Source organism: Orbicella faveolata, unplaced genomic scaffold (assembly GCF_042242905.1).
Source record: "Orbicella faveolata isolate gen_17 unplaced genomic scaffold, um_ofav_v1 contig_36, whole genome shotgun sequence".
Lineage (NCBI taxonomy): Eukaryota > Metazoa > Cnidaria > Anthozoa > Scleractinia > Merulinidae > Orbicella > Orbicella faveolata.
In genome coordinates, this window is record NW_028301565.1 from 1,223,869 (window position 1) to 1,244,331 (window position 20,463).

The 20,463-nt window shown below is 38.4% G+C and overlaps 1 protein-coding gene and 1 long non-coding RNA gene across 5 annotated transcripts; one reads left to right on the forward strand and one right to left on the reverse strand.

Moving 5' to 3' along the window:
• The first annotated feature begins 993 nt into the window (after positions 1-993).
• On the forward strand, positions 994-4,576 carry LOC149101930 (uncharacterized). Its single transcript, XR_016202391.1, has 2 exons — positions 994-1,129; positions 2,343-4,576. It is a non-coding gene; the product is annotated as an uncharacterized LOC149101930 (long non-coding RNA).
• Positions 3,479-19,077, reverse strand: LOC110064574 (folliculin-like). 4 transcript variants are annotated; one of them, XM_089274817.1, is made up of 21 exons: positions 18,742-19,077; positions 17,860-17,936; positions 17,023-17,116; positions 16,209-16,342; positions 15,274-15,396; positions 13,207-13,272; positions 12,426-12,462; positions 12,076-12,166; positions 11,681-11,748; positions 10,618-10,710; positions 9,440-9,491; positions 8,859-8,894; positions 8,575-8,621; positions 8,147-8,260; positions 7,824-7,877; positions 7,102-7,212; positions 5,876-5,907; positions 5,292-5,353; positions 4,971-5,073; positions 4,477-4,539; positions 3,479-4,189 (listed from the first exon to the last, which is right to left on the reverse strand). In XM_089274817.1, the coding sequence occupies exons 1-21, from the start codon at positions 18,808-18,810 to the stop codon at positions 4,066-4,068; spliced, it is 1,650 nt and encodes a 549-aa protein (XP_089130943.1). In that variant the 5' UTR covers positions 18,811-19,077; the 3' UTR covers positions 3,479-4,065. The 4 variants fall into 4 exon arrangements, with proteins under 4 accessions (XP_089130943.1, XP_020627298.2, XP_020627297.2 ...); XM_020771639.2 differs by having other exon boundaries at positions 8,575-8,624; XM_020771638.2 differs by having other exon boundaries at positions 8,859-8,897.
• Positions 19,078-20,463: the final 1,386 nt, after the last annotated feature.

The window sequence follows — 20,463 nt, forward strand, 5'->3', positions numbered from 1 at the left end:
AGCATGAAAAGAATTACAGACTATAAACGCACAGAAAACCGAGAAGTGAAGAAAAACTAAGTGGAAGAGTTGAAACCTGACATTTTAGTCAGTACAAACACAAAATACATACAAACTATTGTCTTTAATAATTAAATAAATGCGATTGCTTTTTATTGCATTATTTTCCTGGTTTTCACTACGACATAAGCACAAGCATAAACATAACGGCAGAGAGGACTCCCAGAACGAAATCATAAGCACAAGCAAACGGAAGTGCGGACGAGCATGTAACAGGGAAAAATTTGACAGCAAGGGGGTTTCATCCTCGTCGGCACAGTCATAACGTGAACTTCCGGCATGAGAGTAAAACAAGGGTGATACCTATGTAAGTCAAAGTATGCGGTTTGATGAAACCTGAAACAATTTAAACAATCTTAACGTATTTTGCTGACAGTGAGGTCAGACGTCATAATGTTCCGACTAAATTAAACATTATTTGTCCAAAAATTACCGTGCAAACTGGTGAAACGATCAAACATTTGCTCTTCGCGCGAAATGTTGAAAAAAAAAAAAAAAATCTTTGAACTAAGGGGCACTAAACAATCAGACAATGACACGATGCCAGTAGATGATTTCAATCTTTTGCCGACGAGATAAATGGACAGATATAGACGAGGGTTCAAATGAGCAGCTTCATCAATGACATTTATTTGAAAAGCGCTTTATTCATTTTAGATAGAGCGGTTTTCTATTGAGTGTCGAAAGCGATCAGGAAATTACTTTGGTTTTGGTTTTACTATGGTTCGAGCCGATTAGCTGAGTAGTCTAATTGGTAAGAAATTGGTTTGGTTTTGGTTTTACTACACTCCGGATTGAAAACCGCTCTAAATTTATCTTGCTCTATCATTTACATTGCATTTCACATTGGGGCTACAGCTCTTTGAACTTTTATGTTTGATAAGCTTGTCTTGCTCTATCATTTACATGGCATTCCTCACATATTGGGGCACGCGTTTCGTAACTAACCGAATGCTGATCTTTGTTTTAGGGTTCATCAACTCACCCTACAATTACAACCGGCTGATAGACGAGAATCAAGACGGCGTGCCTGGGACCTTGGATCATGCTACGGATTCTCGCGTGAGCAGTATGTGTTACACCGCTAAAAATACAACAAAAATAATGTAGTAACCCCCCCCAGTTTCAAGTATCTGGGGGATCACATGATTTCGAGTGCAATTTGAAATAAATAAGCTCGAGAAAATTTTTAAATGTTGTCAGGTCCTACTGAGAATTGCTCAAACCCGTAGAGGGTGCAACTTATATTCTTTTATAAGTGCTTATTTATTTCAAATTACACGAGAATGATGATGTGATTACTTGTTAATATAAACTATTTTTAGTCTTCGCCATACAGTCGAACCTCCCGTATGCGCTTACGGAAGGTGGTCGCTCACCAGAGCTTAGCCCTTATTGGGTCAAACTTTTTCCTCACTAGCACATTGTAACTGCACAGACCTACCCTATGTCTTAACTGTTTTATCCACATGAAAGGTCAATTTCGAAAAAAAAATCGGGTGCTTCGCATTGAGAAATTTACCTCTCCTTTACCTCCCTGGAATGCGATGTCACAACACCTTATTATCCAATTTTCGCTCTATTATCTGTCTCGGGGATCATCGGCAAATTTTCAGGTGATCTGACTTGATCGGAAATCCTCATTAAACTCGTGATCGTGACTCAAAGAATACGCAACCTTGCAAAATGTAGTACTTTCTTAAAAGCTGTCATTATCCTTTCAGATACAGAACAACGATTTTGCGACGAACTCAACTGGCATCTGAATAGGAGGCTAGGCACTTAGGTTTTGCTGGTTTCACGCGATTTCGGCCTTTTACAGATGTACCGTTGGTTTGGTTTTGCAAAATCTTTTCACGTAAATCTCAAATTCGGAAGATAATACCCTCCAAAGAGTTAGAGCTTTGGAGCCTTTCTAGATGTTGGCATGTCAGTGATCCCATAACTCAAGTTCTTTCCACCGTGTTCTTCCAATTCACCTTACAATTACGATGTGTCATAAGTGAGCGATACTGATAACAATAGCGATACCCAACACCTACCGCAGACTCTTAGTTGCTCAGATATTTTTGTACCCTGCAAGCAGAGTCGCTTCGATTTTGGTAGATACGTTGGAAAAGAGTTATCTACAGTTACTTGGGAAAGATCGAGGCGACTCTGCTCGCAGGGTGATATTTTTGCGGCCCTCGTTAACGACTTTTCGGTGTTTAAGGTGATATTTTTATGAGCCTAGCCTTTTAATAACACTACGAGTTTGTTAATTTAAATCATTTTAAAAACAGATCCAATTCAATGCACCACTGAAGACGAGTTTGCCAGAGAAATCGTTACTGGGCATAAGAAGACCTACTTAGGCGCTGAAATGAAGTTAATACTGAAGGTGAACGTGGAAGTGGTTCCTGACCGTGATTAAAAGTAACCGGCGCAAGATGAAGAAAGCTCAACTCATCGACGGCTGATTTAAGTTAAATAAGATTACATGTACTTATTAAATTAAATCTATTTTCCCCTGGAGGAATTCTAAGCAAAACTATGATGTAAAATTGGTAAAAAAGAAAAAAAGAAAAAAAAATTAAAATTAATTAAATAAATAAATAAATAAACAAAATAAAATAAAAGATAAATACTTAGATAAATTAGTAAACGACATTAAAACTATCAATGCCAAAACAGCTTTTAAGTATTCTTGTTCAGTGCAAAAGAAAAAATTGAAAAGAAGCTTCAAAGTGACTTCACCTTGCTTTACACCTTGTAACAACAACCCTGTTTGCTCTGTCACGTGATCGACCTCCCATCCTGCCAAAGTACTAGACGCTGGTAATGTTATAATTCTATTGAAGGAAAGCAAACTCCTGACAATGTTCGAAGGAAAATTTGAGATGTTTCGGCAAGACTTATATCATCTTACAGATAGAAAAACAGATAGAAAAACTAAACTGAAGATGGGATAAGTTATGCCGAAACATGTCTGTAGAAGCTGTCTTGGTATTTTTTACGTTCTATTTTATTTGGAACGAATGTACCAGAAACGGATTGGGGAAGACAAGACTTGGCATATTTTGAAGCCTTCACGAAAATCCAGAATGTCAGCCACTAGAGAAACGTTCTTTCTAGAAAAGCCCACTGACTGACCCTGGGTCTCGAGGATGTGAGAAAACGGAACAAATTATCTGCCAAACTAGTGCTGCCATAATCAGCGACGAAGGCGACAACAACAACAACAAACCAAGCAACCGAACAAAATGTGACGACTTAAAAAAACAATCGACATTGCTGGAGTAATCCGCAGGTGCGGTGGTTTAAAGGTTTTCCTCTCAACCACTCAACGATTGAAACTGTTAAATCTAAATAATATAATAATAATAACGACAGCACTCTTTGAGCCATATTCTTTTGTCTTACAAACACGACAAACCTGTTTGTTTGCTCGCTAACAGACATTTTAATGTTATAATTTTATCTGATATTGCTAATCCGCTAGCGATTTGATTAATGTAATTGAATCATCCATCATCATTGTAACAAGCTAACATTTCTTATAGTTCCAAACTTAAGGAGGATTAGTGATGCCGTTTTTCCGTCCATAAGTCATTTTCTTGTGCAAACAAAACACATGGACAGCTTTCACAGAGAAGTTAGGACTTTCTCTCCAGAACCCCTTGGGAATAAAGGAACTGTAAGGATGATTTCTGATAAAGAATGATCCTGGAGAGTCACTTGTTAGTTGTCTCTTTCTGCCGTAGGGAAAAACTATTTTGTCAGTTAGAATTCTGCGCCATTTGTCTGTTACTAGGTAACCTCAATAGCACCCTCAAACAAAGTTTTCTCCTATTCATCCCTGAGAGTTGTAAAGTGGCCGATCACTCTTATCACGATGGAAACAATAAATGGCAAACTGACGAGGAGCTAACAGCCCCATAATGTTCAAAGCCGTCGGAAACTGGAAACTAGCTTGCCGAAAGAGGACTGTCAAACATCCAGACTGAGGAAGTTTGTGAGTGATGGTCACGAGGTTGAGCCAGCACTACTGCAAGTCAGCAGATGTGATCTGTACTGTTTGTTTAGTCCTGTCATCCAAAACTTGAGAACGATTTCATCCTCTGATTTGGCACCAAGAATTTTTAGAAGTCTGCAACGATCAATAGCAAGTATTAAAGCACATTTGAAACGTTTATCACAATACATGTATGATACTATCGTAAATAAAAAAAAAAAAAAAAAAAAAAAAAAAAATGGAAGAAAAGGATCCTTAACAAGTGAAGTTTATTTCAGTTTTATTTTAACGGTTCTACCTGCATTACAATAAGATTCAATGTAATATGAGAATATTTTCGGCACAACCCATTTATATTTCCTAACTGAAATATAGTTTTGTACCTTTTATATATCTATATCTTGATCTGGAAATACACTTACTTTTCTTTATCTTCACTGGTACTGTTACCTGACCGGGCAAACTTGAAAACCACTTTAACTTTGCTATAGAGAAAACGGGAAAACAAAAAAAAAAAGAAAAGATTAGTTGATGGCGACACCGCAAAGACCACAAAGAGAATCTGCATCGATGCTTAAGGTAAGAAGAATGTATATGGAAATTAAACAACGAAAAAAATACCCTTCCCTTAATGGCGAGTTTCCGTATTAAGAGGGACTTCGTGAAACGGGGGTCGATCGTAAACAATGAATGGTCCTTCAGATCAAAATGCTGATTAGTACACGAAGATTCTAGGAACAAGACTGCCGTACTCAATTACACATCTTTCTCCTAAACGTATGAAAAGTCGTTCTTATTTTCCTTACGAGGACCCGCGGAAAGATGTCAGTACAGAGCCTGAACATCTAAGGCCTTTAAATAATGTTCTGAGCACAAAAGAAAAAAACGACAATCTAACAAACGGGCGAAATCTTACTCCATCCACTCCTCCTTAAGACAAATCAGCAGTTGATCAAACACTGCATCAGAGAGACTGTCGTTATCCAGGGCTTCTTCTACTTTTTGCAGAATGGTAGGGTCTGGAACGAGTTCACTCGAAGTTAGTTCACAATAAGCGCTAGATACTAGGAATCACTTTGGTAGGATGGCAAAGGGCTATAACAGCAAGTACAGCGAAAAGTTTAAACCCCGGAATATCAGCACTACCTAGCAGTTATTGCTGGGTGTTGCTTATAAATAACGGCTGGGGGGAAACCTTGTTAAAACGTAAACATTACCTTTAACAACTGCATCATACCTGTAGCATTCTCTTTTCCACACACAACAAACCCATACCCTGGGAAATCGTGTTCGTCATCTCTAATAAACAGGATGAATAGGTTAGAAACAGTTGTTCTGAGAAGCGAGCCACCAAGGGGCGCGAACAGAAAAAGTATGAATGGTGCATATTTTAAATACGCATAAAACCGCAAACCGTTTCATAACACCTCACAAAAAGTTGGCAAACAAAATTGCAAACTTAGATCGAAAGGATGGCATATAATTAACAATTATTCACCGAAGTGGAGGTAAATATCCATCACTTTCACCGACACTGGGGCGAATAATTGTTTTAGTATATACCACACAAGCTGAATAATTAGCGGACCAAAACGTTATTTTATGTGACAAGCGGCCGGAAATTTTAAAATCTCTCGCGCCGGCTGCTTGGAGGTGAATAGTACTTGCTAATCGCCTCCGAGTTAACCAATCAGAGCGCCCGAAAAGTACTATTCACTTGTGTGATATATACTAAGCTTGGATATTTTTATATCGTTTTCTGTTTACTTCGGATTTAGAACACGCAGAAAAAAGGAGAAATAAAAGTTCTAAGCCACTAACCTTGATTGGTCGGCAACAGGGCCTTCAGGGACCTGGAAGGAACACAGATATCACCCAGTAAAAAATAGGACTCAACAATAGGACACAAAGAATAACAATACGAAATCTCGGGCAAACTTTGATATCTTTTGCGGCCTGCCCTCCTCACACGGGTTTAAGTTGGCTAAACACAGTTTTTGATACCTGTGTTCATTCACCTTTTTCTCTAAAACCCTCGATCTCTCGGTCGCCGAAAATGGTAGCAAGCAAGTTAACAACACAAACTTTGATTTTTTGATGGCTAAGCTGACGTATGTGCCGTTGCCATGGCAACATGAATAAATATAAACAGGCCTTTAAAATTGGTTTTGTTTATTTGTAGAAAATCTAGTCATTAGATTTTCTTTATAATTTGCATGCAACAAGCTTGTAACGACTCTGACAAGTTAACACCATTTTGCTAATAATTTAACAGAGAGATCTTTAATTATCCCTTGTTGAAGGTTCACTGGAATATCTAGAATTTCCTTTGTTAAAGTTCAGTTATTTTCAATACTCCAGTTACTTATTTCCTAAAGTATTTTCGTGCCAAATTTCGTGAAATTCTATTGAGTGGTTTTCGTGAAATAGGCGTATTTCCGAGAGTGCAATTTTCATTCAATCGCAATTTTTTGACTTACCACGCATGCACTGCATTTAACTGGGTTCTTTCGGTAGCAAAGAAAAAGCTGAGAACTGCTGGCTTCTTTGCATCATTACCTTGTCTAACATATCTTTGTAATAAAAGACTAAAGCCATCAATACACTGCGTTCAATTATAGAGAAAAATAGCACAGATAGTGCGGGTGTTCAGTAAATAAAATGATCGCTCTATTGACGGCATGTTTGTGTTTTGCAATCCTTGTGCGCGCGCTGAATTGCATCAGCAAAAGCGCGCGCGAAAACTGTGTTCGGCCACCTTAACAGAGATTCAGCTGTTATACCTCTCAATAGATGGAATGTAGGTTTGCTCCCCGTCTAATTGATACAATTATCTTCCACAAGCCTATTTTATTTCAAACGCCTGGACACTAATTCAAACGTGTGTGGAATCTTGACACCGAACGTTGAATATGCCGCGGGCAAAGTCTAAATCCCTCGGGTTCCAGAATCTCGAATAAGTGGTACAGTGTGTATGATTTGTATAATATCACGGTGCTTATCACATTCAAAAGGTTAACCATATGTATTTCGCTGTCAATACTCACATGTCCTCGAGGGGAAATGATATCAAGTAGAACAAAGAGGTCAGATGACAACACATGACGCGGAATCTCAACTCCTGGAGCAAGACCAAGGAAATTACATTGCCACGAATCCTAATAGAGATTCACAGAAGAAAAGAAAAGGCGGATTATTAATGTCGCAGAAACTATTAAAACAAAATGTTAAAAACTGGATCACTGATAACGAATTCAAGAAGTTTCATTGGCTTAGCCATCATGGGTTATGAGCCATTATACCATGCTCTACAAATATAGTAAGCGAGCACGTAATTTTCTGGGGGCGTTTTTTAAAAAATTATTTGTGTTTTCTTTATTTTGGGGGTGTTTTTAATAAACCGATTATTCTACTCGCACTTGTTGGATATACAATGATTATAGCCAACTCATATCCAACGCGCGCTCGTGGAATAACTGTAAATATTCAGGACATCACAGGTTTGTAAGCAAACGTTGGCATTTAACTAAGTTACATTTATTGTATGACTGCGCTTTCAAACAACTTACAGAAGACTTCCCAACAAAACCAAAACTAAGTAAAAGCTTAGTTAACGATGCTACACGACTTCTCTATGGGCATTTTATCTTGGGACTGAAGGGACACACGACAGCACTTTTCAATGATCTATAGTAGATGAATGACTTGTGTATTACACCGGGACGAGGTTTTCTTCTCCAGCTTAAAACTTGAGTGTTGAATACTATACCTTGTACTTTGTACTGTATGGAATACACGAACAGCATCCACTTGGTATAAGAACCTATTAAAAAACAAACAAACAAAACAAACAAACAATCAGTAAATGAATCAGTGAGTTAGTAGGTTGTTCCGGTCCTTCAGTCAAAAAGGAAACAACAGTCAACAACAACAACAACAACAACAACAACAACAGCACCAAAACACCAACAACAAACAACAACGGCTAACACGAAACACAAACGAACGAATAAACAAGCGAACGAGCAAGCAGAGGGACAGATGGACTAAATGCTTGTTAGTCCAAAAATGCTTGATTTCAATACAACTTACCTTGAGGCAGTTCAGAACTGATTCAACAGTCTTTCGTTTCTCGCCTCGCACAATGACTTGGTTGCCTTGAATCACATGAAACGCTAACAAGTGAAAGTGCTGACTTCCTAAAACCTGCAAAACAATATGATAAGCGTGAATAGAACTACTGCACACCATCTTAGTTACACTGTTACATTATAGGGCATTGGCAAATCTCAGGATATAACCCGGGTATGCTGGACCAACGGATATCCCCCGGATATGGCAAACCTCTGGAGAATAGCTCGGATGTTGGGAATCCCCGCGAGTATAACTCTCACATAGCGAAAATCCGGACGCAGCAAACCTTGAGTTTAATTTCCCAGTAAAAACACGTTGAAACGGTGGTCGACGTAAACGTTCAGGTACAGAATGATGTTAACATGTGATAAACAAATACAACTCACCTTTAGAATGTGCCGGAGAGAGCTGAAAACTGGTCCACTCGTGTCCTCTTCTTAAAAAAAGTCATTAAAATAGCAGGATTGAAGAAGAAGAAGAAGCGAAAACAGTATAAGGGAAATATATAAACTATTGGAATTCCAGCCAGAGCAAAGGCATTAAAATGTAACATGTTTTAACCTGCATTACGGTGTAAACCGACTTCCACATCGACATTAGCTGGGTTATTATTTTAATAAATGAAGAAATGCACTGGAATTGATACTATAAAAAACATTTTTCTGTGTACCTTCAGGAGTGTCAGATTCCTTTTCCGTGTCAGTGTCTTCTGTAAAAAAACATTATTTAAAAGTTTAATGCTTACACATCGACATGCAAACAATGTAAGAAAATCTGTGTGAGTCTCCGCTTAGAACGTTTATTAAACACAAATAAAATAAAAATAAATAACTTCTTTATTGCGTTAAGCTTCTAGCCAGCCTGCAAGGCTTACTAGTGAAACACACACCAGATCGATTTGAAATTTGAAGGAGAGGGGGGAGGAGAAACGGAGAAACCACAGAAAAACCCTCAGAGCAAGGAGACGAGAACCAGCAACAAACTCTACACACATATGACACTGGGTTCAGAGCTCTCACCACGACGCCATCCCTGTCACCAAATATATAAACATGCTGTCTGAAGGACTGCAAAGCCCTAAAGTAAGTCTGAATGTAGTAAACATTTGAACTCTTATGTCCTTGGGATTTACTAATTGTAAGCCAATCATTCACGTATACCTAACATAACGTTCTTGGCAATTGAGAATGAAGCTAAGAAATTGCACACAATGTCAAAAACCTGTCACCATGGTAGAACTTACTGACATACCTTGATCATCATCTTCCTCCAGTTGAGCCTCTAGATCTGTCAGGAGTTCCTCCTGAAACACAAATGCTTCAGCATTTACAGACAATCTCGCAACAGTTTTCTGTTTCTCTCTCCCTCAGATCGTTATCTGACTTTATTATTGTTAAAATAAGCTTTTGGATTTCTGTTATCATTATGGTCATGTAAATAAAACTATTGTTGTTGCTGATGTGGATAGATCTGTACAAGAATTACTCTACTAGTCCTATGTACTTCACTGGGAAATGCCCTTTAACCCATTGACTCCCAGAACTTTTTGCCAAAAACGCATTTTTTGGAGATTTTGGAGATTTTCAGCTTGGATTTGGGCCAATTAAACTCCAATCTACTCAAAAAGGCACTTGCAACATGACAGCATGCCTTTCTTTCCACTAGCATCGTGTTTTAATTTTTTTCCCCTTTCCTTTTTCTCCTTTTGTTGCAGTGATTGACCTTCTACTTGGCTTGCTTCCAGTTCAAAAAACTCTGAGAAAGCATCATCGAGACACGCAATTTTTACCATCGAGTAGCCACGTGTAATCGAGAGAAGTTTTGCTCTGAGTTTTTCACTCAAATTTCTGAGTACTTTTGTGCATATTTCAGGCTCCACTGAACCGATCACTTTGGTCTGGGTATCATTGGAAAGATCTTTTCCTCTTGCAGAAGTTGAGCATAGATGATGCCAATAGGCCACGTTCGATATATCAATATTTTAACATGGCTCCGAGGCTTTCGGGTCAAGATTGTAAATTTTTTAAAGTTTCTTTTGTTTCCCAATTTCCAAAAGAGACTTGGATACAAAGAAAACCACACCAAATATAGACGTTTGTCCTGAAAGCCTCGGAGCCATGTTAGAATATTAATACTGTATATCGAACATGGCCTATTTTGATCAAAGGTGATGACGTCATAAGTGGAACAAAGGCCAGGGCTCGTCACGGCCAGTTACGGGCAGCACAGGAGTCAATGGGTTAACTATATTTGAGCAAGTTGTAACATGAGTTAAACTTGTACAATTAATTTCAATACAATTTTCTTTTTTTAATTCTTTTTACTCTGACAAATAAGTACTAGTTAGCAAAGAAAACTTATATTGCCTTGCTGGCTCATGTATATGGCAAAGGACACAGTTTGCAGATGTACATACAAGTATTACTCACCTTTGGTGGTCCCTCAAGAAGCTTTTCAGTTATTCTGTTTCCACATGCTTTCAGCATCCATGAAAACCGTTGGTGGAGAGTGGCAAACAGATCCTACATGTAAATCAATAATCATGTACCACTAAGAAATTAACAAATTAAAAAATAGGCTTGACTATGCTTCATTCTGTTATGGAGTACACAAGTACATCACAAGGCAAAGGCTTGAAAGAAGTAAAGGGTGCTGTGCCTTGAGTGTTCTCCTGGGAAAATAGTAACCAAAGCTTTTACACATCATACATGATGCATGTTATCCATTTTCAGCTTGTATTGTGTTGTCACCACATCAGATCCTGAGAATGTCCTACTCTTTATTGATACAGTATCCTGGGTTTTCAATACAAGAGGACAACAAGTGGATTTCTACCTTCTGTCAATACTGCTCTTCAAGTGCTTGAAAATACAAGGTAAATATATCTGATTATTATATGGCTGTGTCTGACAAGGACAGGGAACTACTGAATTCACGAACTTGATTGGCTGAAATCGATATTGACCACGGTCTAGATTTTCCCATCTAGACCGGCATCTAGACAGGTTTCATTTCGCATTGAAAAAGTAGCAAACTAATGTACAAAAATGTTCACCGTTTTCCTTTATTTTCTTCTCAATCATTTACGGAAGTGCCGAAAAGCCTGACGACAAAAAAAAAGTAATGAGGACGAGCAAATTTCGGCAGGTTTAAGTTAAGCTCATCTCCGTTTGCAAACAAAATGTCAGCAAACCAGTTTCATTAAACGATTTAAGTTTTTCTTGTTTGCCATATAATAAACATCTTGTTATTAACCGAGCTAAGTCGGTCTGTATGGGAGAATCTTGACCTCCGTCGTGTGTAAAGACCTCACTGCGTTCAGTCTGTACTCATGACCTCGGTCAAGATTCTCCCATACAGACCTCCTGCTCAGTTAATATGAGCTAATTAAAGATCTACAGGTACATGTACTGAGTGCCCTGAGTATGTGTATCTTCACATGTTATGTGACAGTAATGTATGGTCAAACGTCTACAGTGTAGCTGCGCTTACTTTGTCTCTGAGAAGGTCAGCAATTCCTCTGTAGGTTTTATTTCCACCTCGCTGTCTTCGAAAAATATCTAAACAATGAAATAAAAGTGATAATTTATAAATAAGCAGCAGAAGAAAGGAAAGGGCACTTTTTAGTGCTACAAAGTTTCAAGGTATGGATCATAAAAGAACAGACATGTTCAAATGCAGCTCCTTATAACACATGTACTTACCATGGAAACTGCAATCAAAAATATTAAATGCATCTGTTGTACATAAATTATTTTATCTTGCCCCCTCCTACTTCCTACCCTTTTCAAAACTGAAGCAGGCATTATTGTATTTTGTAAAAATAATTATGTACAGTGTAGCTAGCATCATGGTGAAAAAATCCACGGACTAATGAAATAAATTACCAGGAGTGAGAAAGAGGCCATTAGCACTGGGCTGAATGTGTTGTCCTTTCTGTATACTCGCAGCATGCTCAGCATCATAAACACCAGTTGCCTGCAATGATCATAAGATACATTTTACAAAAGTGATGTACTTTTGCTAGTAAAAATATGTATAAAACGATACAATGTAAGCAAACCGTAAGTGTTGAACATTATGTGTTGTCCGCATTGAATACCCCAAGCAATAGTAGAGAAAATTTCAGTGTCACTTAGTAAATGAATGGAATTAATCAAATGTTGCTCTTACACATAACAAGGGCTTTAACAATGCTTTTGCACCAATTTGTAAATGTAATTTTATCAAAACTAACCTTGGCCTGCAGTTCATCTATTAATTCCCTGAAATGGCTGCAAACAACAATAAAGAAACTGAGTAAATTCAAGATAATGCAATGACTGTAAGTTAGAGGCTCCTGTTTGTGATACAGTTGCTGTTCTAAAAAAAGCCTTTCATAAATAATCTGATGTCAGTAGCCATCTTGATTACATAGTGAATATTTTTCAGCAGTACTTCAATCATTTTAGTACATTACATGCCACCATAAGACTGAGCGGGCTGTTTAGTCTGCCAATCAAATGCTAAAAATCACCACCACGATCATCGTCATCATCATCATCATCATAATAATAACAATATTTAATTTTAATTAATACCTTCTAGAGCACTATTTACATTTACTGATCAACAGTGCTTTGATACTACAATAAAATTCAAATTTGTATAACTACTTACAAGTGCATATACATGTATTAATAAAGTAGATACAACACATTACAGTACTGTTCCTAGTTAGGAGTTTTGCATGGAAATGGGTGGAAACATTACATTGCAAAACAGTCTGCTATAAAAAACGCCACCACTGGAAATCTTCAATCCATGGTAGACTCAACTTATTTGCCACCTGATGTGGCCCGATGAAGTGAAAGCCAGGGGCTGACACTAATACGCTGGGAGAAGGGATACATGTCAGTACAGTGTATGTCATGTGAAGAAAAAAGGTGACAGGTCACAGGACAAGAGAACAAACTATTTATGTGCACATGTAACTGAGTACCTCTAAGCTACAGTCTACCGAGCAATGTCAACCATACCTTACTAAGAATGGCCAAGAGTTCACTAAATAAATGCGATCCTTCATGACAGCAATTAAACTATACCTGGAAGGAAAACAGAGCATCTACATTGTAAAGGTTTTCAAGCCTTTCTATCACATGATCTGCTCTTAATGTTTATAGATGAGTGTGCGTGAAAACACACACAGTCACACGCATATCAGCTACCTTGTATTAGAAAACAGTCCTCAGAAAATATGTGCACTGATTGGTTAAAAGTCGTGTTTCTATAACTCGATAGAAACACAGAACCAGCACAAGCTGTTGACGTAATGATGGTGCGAGCAAAGAGAATTTACATTTTGATAATCAAAGTTAACAAGACGCATGGCTGTGTGAACTCGGGCTTTCAATATCGCACATCTGGAGTTATCTTTAGGGGACTGCCATATTGCAATTGTCACTGTTGTCACGCAATTTCGTTATTGCTAGTCACAAATAATTGTACTTGTGTTTATTTTTGTCTGCTGAGTGTAATGAATGTTGTTATGGTTTCAACAAATACTTCTTCTCATGTTGTGCAACTTTATTTAATCTTACCCTCTTCATATGAAGCTTACAAACATTCTTTGTAACTCTTCTAACCTTCACATAACGACATAGCAAAGACGACTTTGGTATGCTTAGACGAATACGCTCATAAACAAATTCCTTCAGTCTCCTGCCCTTCCTTCTGAGGCGTTTTAGAGTAGCTTCTGGTATTCTACTGGGTTATCGATCACGTCTAAATACACGGTTGCGTTTATATGTAAACATAATATGAGATAGCTCGTTTGATATAGCTGGTTTCGCTTGATATTTCTCGATAGAAGGTTCACTTGTAAAGGATCGCTTGTAAATTGATCTCTCGTAAAGTTCACGGACCGACCCATTCCCAAAACGCTCCACAAGTTTTAGTGTGGGTCTACCGCGAACGGTGTGTGACTTTGTATGTACATTGAGTGCAATAGCCATCAAATTTCTTTCGCTTTCATCAAGCGAGGAATTTTCCATGAAGGTGGCTGTTGCTTTAAACCATGCTCTCTAGGGTTCATTCTACGCATGCGCGAACACTTCACTCCTGCGCTGCAGTTGAACTGCGTTTTGTGACTGAATGCAAAAAAAAAAAAAAAAAAAAAAAAACGGAGCTGAATTTATACCTCGGAAAGCCCGAGTAACAAGTTGTGTTCCTTTTTTCATCACAGTGTTTTCTAAAAGAAATAGAAAACGTGTTCTCAGTGTTTCTATCGTTATAGAAACACTCTAATATCGAGTTATTAGAAACATGAGTGGAAGTTTGGGAGAACTTGAAAAAGCTGTGGAAACACTCACCTGCGGCTCGTGTTCCCACAGCATTTCTCTTTCTCCCAAACTTCCACTCATGTTTCTAATAACTCGATAGAAACACAGTACATGTTTTCTGTCTTCACTGATGATCCCAAATAAATGCCCTTGCCCTCAAGCTTTAGCATTTTTCATGAGGCTAATTAGATGTTAAAGATCCAAAATCAAAATCAGATCATTTTGCAGGTCATTAAGCGATTTTGAGCTCCAAATCTTTTAGTTTTCCTATATGGAGAGAAGTCTAGTAGAAACACCACTTGATGGCTTTAAATTGGCACTACTTGAAACAGAGCCTGATAGAATTTGTGTTATTTTCTAGGTGGTGTGTCTGTAAAAAGCCTCAGGGTGCAGTAGAACTATTATTTTCACAGATGTTATCTCGTGTTTTGTAGGAGTAAATCTACTTTAGCTATGTTTCAGCAAAGTACTGGAATAAAAAGGGCCCCAAAATAAATGGGGTGAAATATCAATGTCCAAAATTTTTCACAGGTGATGTACATAGCCCACCCTTAAAGGCCCATTAAGGCAAACATTTGGCATAAAGGGACCACGTCCACTGTAAACTTTGTACATGTTACAGTACATGTGCATATATCAAAGACAGCATGCTACATGTCATGTGTAGATCATAGTGTAACACATCGAGCAAAATAATTATACTCTACCTACAGGTATGAACATACATACAAATGTAGCTGTATTTTACACTTATGCTGAACTCACCATCTCTGGAATCCTCTAGATTGAGTGTCCTTAAGGAAGAAGGTGTGAGTGAACACATAACCTGATGACTCCTCCCCAAAGAACATTGGACCTTCACGACCTGGACACACTTCACAACTCAAACTATGTCGATAACAAATAGTAAAAGTTAATATTTTTAACGAGCAAGTGGAGTGTTTCTCTGTGCTATAATAATCAAGTTACAAACAAGTTTTGGCCTCATTATTTGTTTTGTACTGTAAGGCATGCATATCCATGCACATGCACATGCATGCAAGCAGAAGTAAATTTGCAGAAAATTTGTGCAAGATGAACAATGAGGCTGACCAAGGCGAAATGTGTGCCCAAGCCAACCTTCCAGATCAACACCCCTGAACGACTAGTACCCTCATTTCCATTACTACAAATTGTACTTGTGCAGCATGTACTACTCTGTTGCACATTGGTGTAACCAGATGCAGGTTTGTCAACAGGTTCTGTGAACATTCGAAATCTGTCCCAAAAGAAAGTGGACTTGCCAGTGGCAAAACAATTCTCTTCCCCTGGTCACACAACAGATGGCAAGCTTGTGCGTGTGGTGGAAGCTTCATTGATGATGCAAAATGCTGTAGAATTGTCAAGTGCCAAACTCTCCAATGTACAGCACTGACATTGACTTCAAGCTTCAATGTTTAACCAGCACATTAATAATTCGAATAAAATCACTTGTGTTCTGTCTAACAGCTATTCCTATTGATGAAGAGACAGTAGTCTTGAAATGAACATGCATGGACCTTTCAACTGCATCAGTGCTAAAATAACACGCAATTTTGAGCTGATGAATTTATTACAGTGGTGCTACTGAACATGGTTTCTAAGCATATAATTATTGCAAACCCTACACACAGCCTATAGTAATCAGTTGATGTGGCAATACAAAACTTGTGACCTCTTACCTTCTAACACATGCTTGCCTTACCACACTGTACAACTCTGGCTGTTCTGGTGACCTGTTGCTATAGTAACTGATGTGAGCCTCATGATCAATACTGATATATCCTGCATGATTGTGGTCTAAAGACTTGCAAGCCTAAAAAAAGAAAATGGCCCCTCAGAGTACTGAACTTTGAAACTACAGAGCCAGCAATACATTTCATGAATAAAGCAATACACATCATCATAAAAAGACAAATCAGCCTGTCTGTCTGTTAGTCCATCAGTCTGTCTATCCTGCTAGCAGTCAGTCAGTCAGTCAGTCAGTCTGTCTGTCCATCTGTCTCTCCTTCCATCCGTCCATCAGTCTGTCTGTCCATCAGTCAGTTAGTCAGTCAGTCAGTCAGTCCATCCATCAGTGCATCAACTGGCCTGTCAGTGTGTCAGTCCCTCTGTTCATCTGTCTGTCAGTCCGTTAGTCAACCCAAGGCCAATAAAAATCTATCTGTCTACATGATTGTTTATTTAGTGGGAGGGAAGTGCAGGGTAAATTGTGTCAGCTACAAGTACAAGTTGCTTGCAATGTACATACATTTACTATTTTACAGTTGCAATCTTTCACATTAATTGTCTCAATCTCAAGTTCATGATGTTTATTCTTGACAGCCATACAGTTCTTTTAAAATCATTTCTGAGAATTTGGTGGTATGACAGCAAATGCCTGGTTGACAACATAGAAATTATCAGACCACAATAACGCAAAAACTGACATTCAAACTTGTGTTATAAGTAATATTAAGAAGGGTACTGTACACCTTTAGATTCATTTGTGCTGACCTCACATTGGCTTGGTCTAGTTGACGCCCATGATTGTCTCGATTCCTGTGCACTTTCAGAACCTGGGGTTTCTGATCCAAAGCGGGTAAAATTCCTACGAAATAAAATTATTACAGTGACACATTAGGTTACCTGATAATTAAATTAAGGAACATTGTTTACTCTTATGTTAGAATATATTTAATTGTAAAGAGTGAACTTTCATACTTTTTCTTGTCAGTGGATGTCATGTGAAATCAAACAGGCAAACTGATTGCCTGGTATGAAAAGCCAATATCGCATATGTTTGTACCTATATGACAGTGCATCAGCCAGTTGTCGGCCACCACCACCTGGTATCCATCACAGATTAAGACAGTATTACACAATTATACTTCACTATGATGCACATTGAAAATTTATATGAATTCAAGAAGGCAGATTAGAGATGTGAATGGTTCCATATACAACAGTCAACTGGAGTCATTTTCAAAGAACTGCACTACTTGTTGAGAATAAGAACAGACAGAAAAAAAAAAAAAAAAATAGCAACCTTTTAGGTTCTGTTATTTCTTGCATGTAGACACAGTATTGACCCACTATCAGAAATAATTATTACTATGAAATTCTTGGGTTTTTCACAGAAATACAGCAAAGGTGGATACACTACACTTTATCCAAACAGAGGCAAGTTCTAATGTTTTTGAGTGTACCATAATGGCATATAATGACCAGTTTATTACAATACAGTTTTCAGCCAATTACAAGTACACTTGTTGGATATACAACTTGACAATAAAGCTGCTAGTAATGAGATTCAAACATATTTCTAGTGCATACTGTGTGAGTACATCATACCGTTTGATACACGCTCCGCACTCCAAAACAGAAGTGCAAGTTCCTTTGAGAGGATCATGGGCTTCACAGTGGAAAGCCTGAAGGTAGAGAAAGATGAGTACAAAGACATGAGAAGTGGAAAAATGCTTGCTATTACTTGTCTAATGTTCTTTATAATCACAACCTCTGATGAGCACATTTTGTTAGCATTAGGACGGTGTACATGTAGGTGCTACCAACATCGTATGATGTTCAAGGAAATGGGAGCAATAGACTTTTTTTCAACTGGGTGGTTTGTTGCCCCATTTCAGACCATGCGATGATATTCTTGAGAATTCTTTCTTTCAAATTTCCAAATAGTCGCGTGTATATGAATGAATATCTTTTAGATGGATAAAAGAACAATTCTCTAGAGAATATCACGTGGTCTGTATTAGGAAAACAAACTGCCCAAACGAAAAAGGTCTACATTGCAGAGTACCCAGCCATTTCATTTACATGTATCAGTGTGCTTTGAAGAACAAGGTATATGACAACAGCTGCTATTCTTTTTCAATGAGATGTAAATAAGTGGTCAGGTATTCTACAATTTGGCCAAGAATTGTTCACCTTAGCAGGGTACAGATTTCACCCAAAAGTGCTCGAAATTATCAAAATACAGTGAAATTATTAAAGGTTAGATCAGAAGGTTGAGATAAGTTAATGATCTCTGGTCAAATGCTGTGACATAACAGAAAAATTATTCCAAACTCGTTTCCAGCCCGACATTTTAAAACTTGTAAGCTTGTGTATGGACCTAATATGTAAGCTTACAGAAGATGTGATGTGGTACAACGTATGTAAGCTTGCATTTAAGCTTAACTTATATGGACAATATTTATCATAGTCGTTTTCAATAATTACCTGTGTGCAAAACAAGACACTAGGCCCGTGGAATTCACAGAAATGACACAAGGCAATAATTGCGTTCATCTTGAGGACGAGAAAAACAAGTTACTGCCTGTACAAGCTGTAAACTTCGCAACGTACTGACAGTGAAATGTCACGTCATCTGCACTTTTGACTAGGAGAGTGTTTGATGGTGGCAGCATCTACAATGAACTTGACGGAAGGCAACCGATTTCCTCTCTGTTTCCAATTATTCTTCTCTCCGACTGTTGACTTGAAAGTGCTAGTAGCGCTGAGTTTTACGCTGATTCATAACGCCATGACAGTCACATGACAAACAATTTTCCAAGCATCCAGGCCTTTTTTGGATTAGGCTCCGAAAGCGGACTAGTCACGAAGAGGAAAATTGTGTGATGAATCCAAAGATTCCGGAGGGAGGGTACTACCTTAAATGGGCGATATCTACATCTACATTTACATCTAAATTTATTAAGTTGGTAAAATCATTAAGACATCGCACCAACTAAATTATAAAGTTGATTATAAAATATATACATAGGTTCAGGGTCATAAATAGGGTATCGATTTTGGCCATTTTGGTCAGAAATTTGGTATGGTTTTTGCACTCTGGTCTTGAAATTAAGTATGCTTTTTTAGAGCAAGCTACTTTTTCATTATCATCGATAAGACGACCAACAAAAGCCCTTCATAAATTATGTTTAGAGCAACTGTGCCAGTTACAACGGCCATAAATAGGGTATCAAATGTTTGGTCAGGTCATAAATAGGGTAGGGAAAATCGCTGATTTTGGTCGTAAATATAAATTAATAGGGTGAGGGTTTTGGGAGGTGGGCCGCACACTCCCACCCATTTTTTCGGGAGTACCCCCCCCAGGAAAGAGTGTCTGCGCAGGACTGGGAGGCTAGAGTTGCAGCGGATCATCTGCCGAATTGAGAAATCGAGAATATGACCCTGTTTATTTGGACTCGCCATGCATACACTTTCGGACCGCGTTTTCTATAGCTTCCCACGGGGCTCGTCGCGCGTTCCTTCCTTTCGTGGGGAGGAATGTGGGACGAGCCCGAAGAACTTCAGCGTGGGAGACTATTTTCTGTCCAACTATTCTTGTTTTGCTCCCAGTTCCCTCGCTTTTCCCAGTCAACTGATCACAGTACTGTTTCGAAAATCTTTGTCGTATCTGAGGGGAGGTATATCGGTCGAACTCGTCATGGAAGCGAAAACAAGCTCGGGGCGTCGGGGTTAGAGATCGCCGATAGTAAGTGACTGAAAAACTGATATCACGAGGAAAAATGATTTCAGTTTGAAATGGCAGAAAATTCGAAATAGCCCAGCTCGACATAGCGATGTTCAATTGTAATCTCTCGCCAGGGAGACTGGCCGCTAGGATACAAGGTTGTAAAATGGAACAAAGATGTCATGCGCCGGGTCGGAGGGCAAGTGAATTGAAGCCATTAGCTACTAATCAACTTGAAGTCAATGACGATAAATTGACCGCACGCCATAGCGGAATTGTAAAGCTGATGTTTCTAGAGTCAGCTTCACTAGAGCCAAGTGGAGGATTGTGGGTTGTATCAGAAGCCGTATTCCTGGTTTTATGTAAGCGGTGTGTAACCATGGTTACATAGTAAAGTATGGGGTTACGCTATGGAGGAAGCATGGCTTGACGTTAGAAAATATACGAATGAAAATAGAGTGTGTGGTAGCTCAAGGTGAACA

What these genes read in the sequence shown, in the direction of transcription:
- LOC110064574 (XM_020771637.2), bottom strand. Translation starts at nt 18,810, where the DNA reads ATGAACGCAATTATTGCCTTGTGTCATTTCTGTGAATTCCACGGGCCT. An exon ending in CAGTTCTGAACTGCCTCAAG is followed by an intron (nt 7,878 to 8,146) that starts GTAAGTTGTATT and finishes GTTTTTTAATAG; the next exon opens with GTTCTTATACCAAGTGGATG. An exon ending in ACCAGTGAAGATAAAGAAAA is followed by an intron (nt 4,190 to 4,476) that starts GTAAGTGTATTT and finishes TGATCGTTGCAG; the next exon opens with ACTTCTAAAAATTCTTGGTG.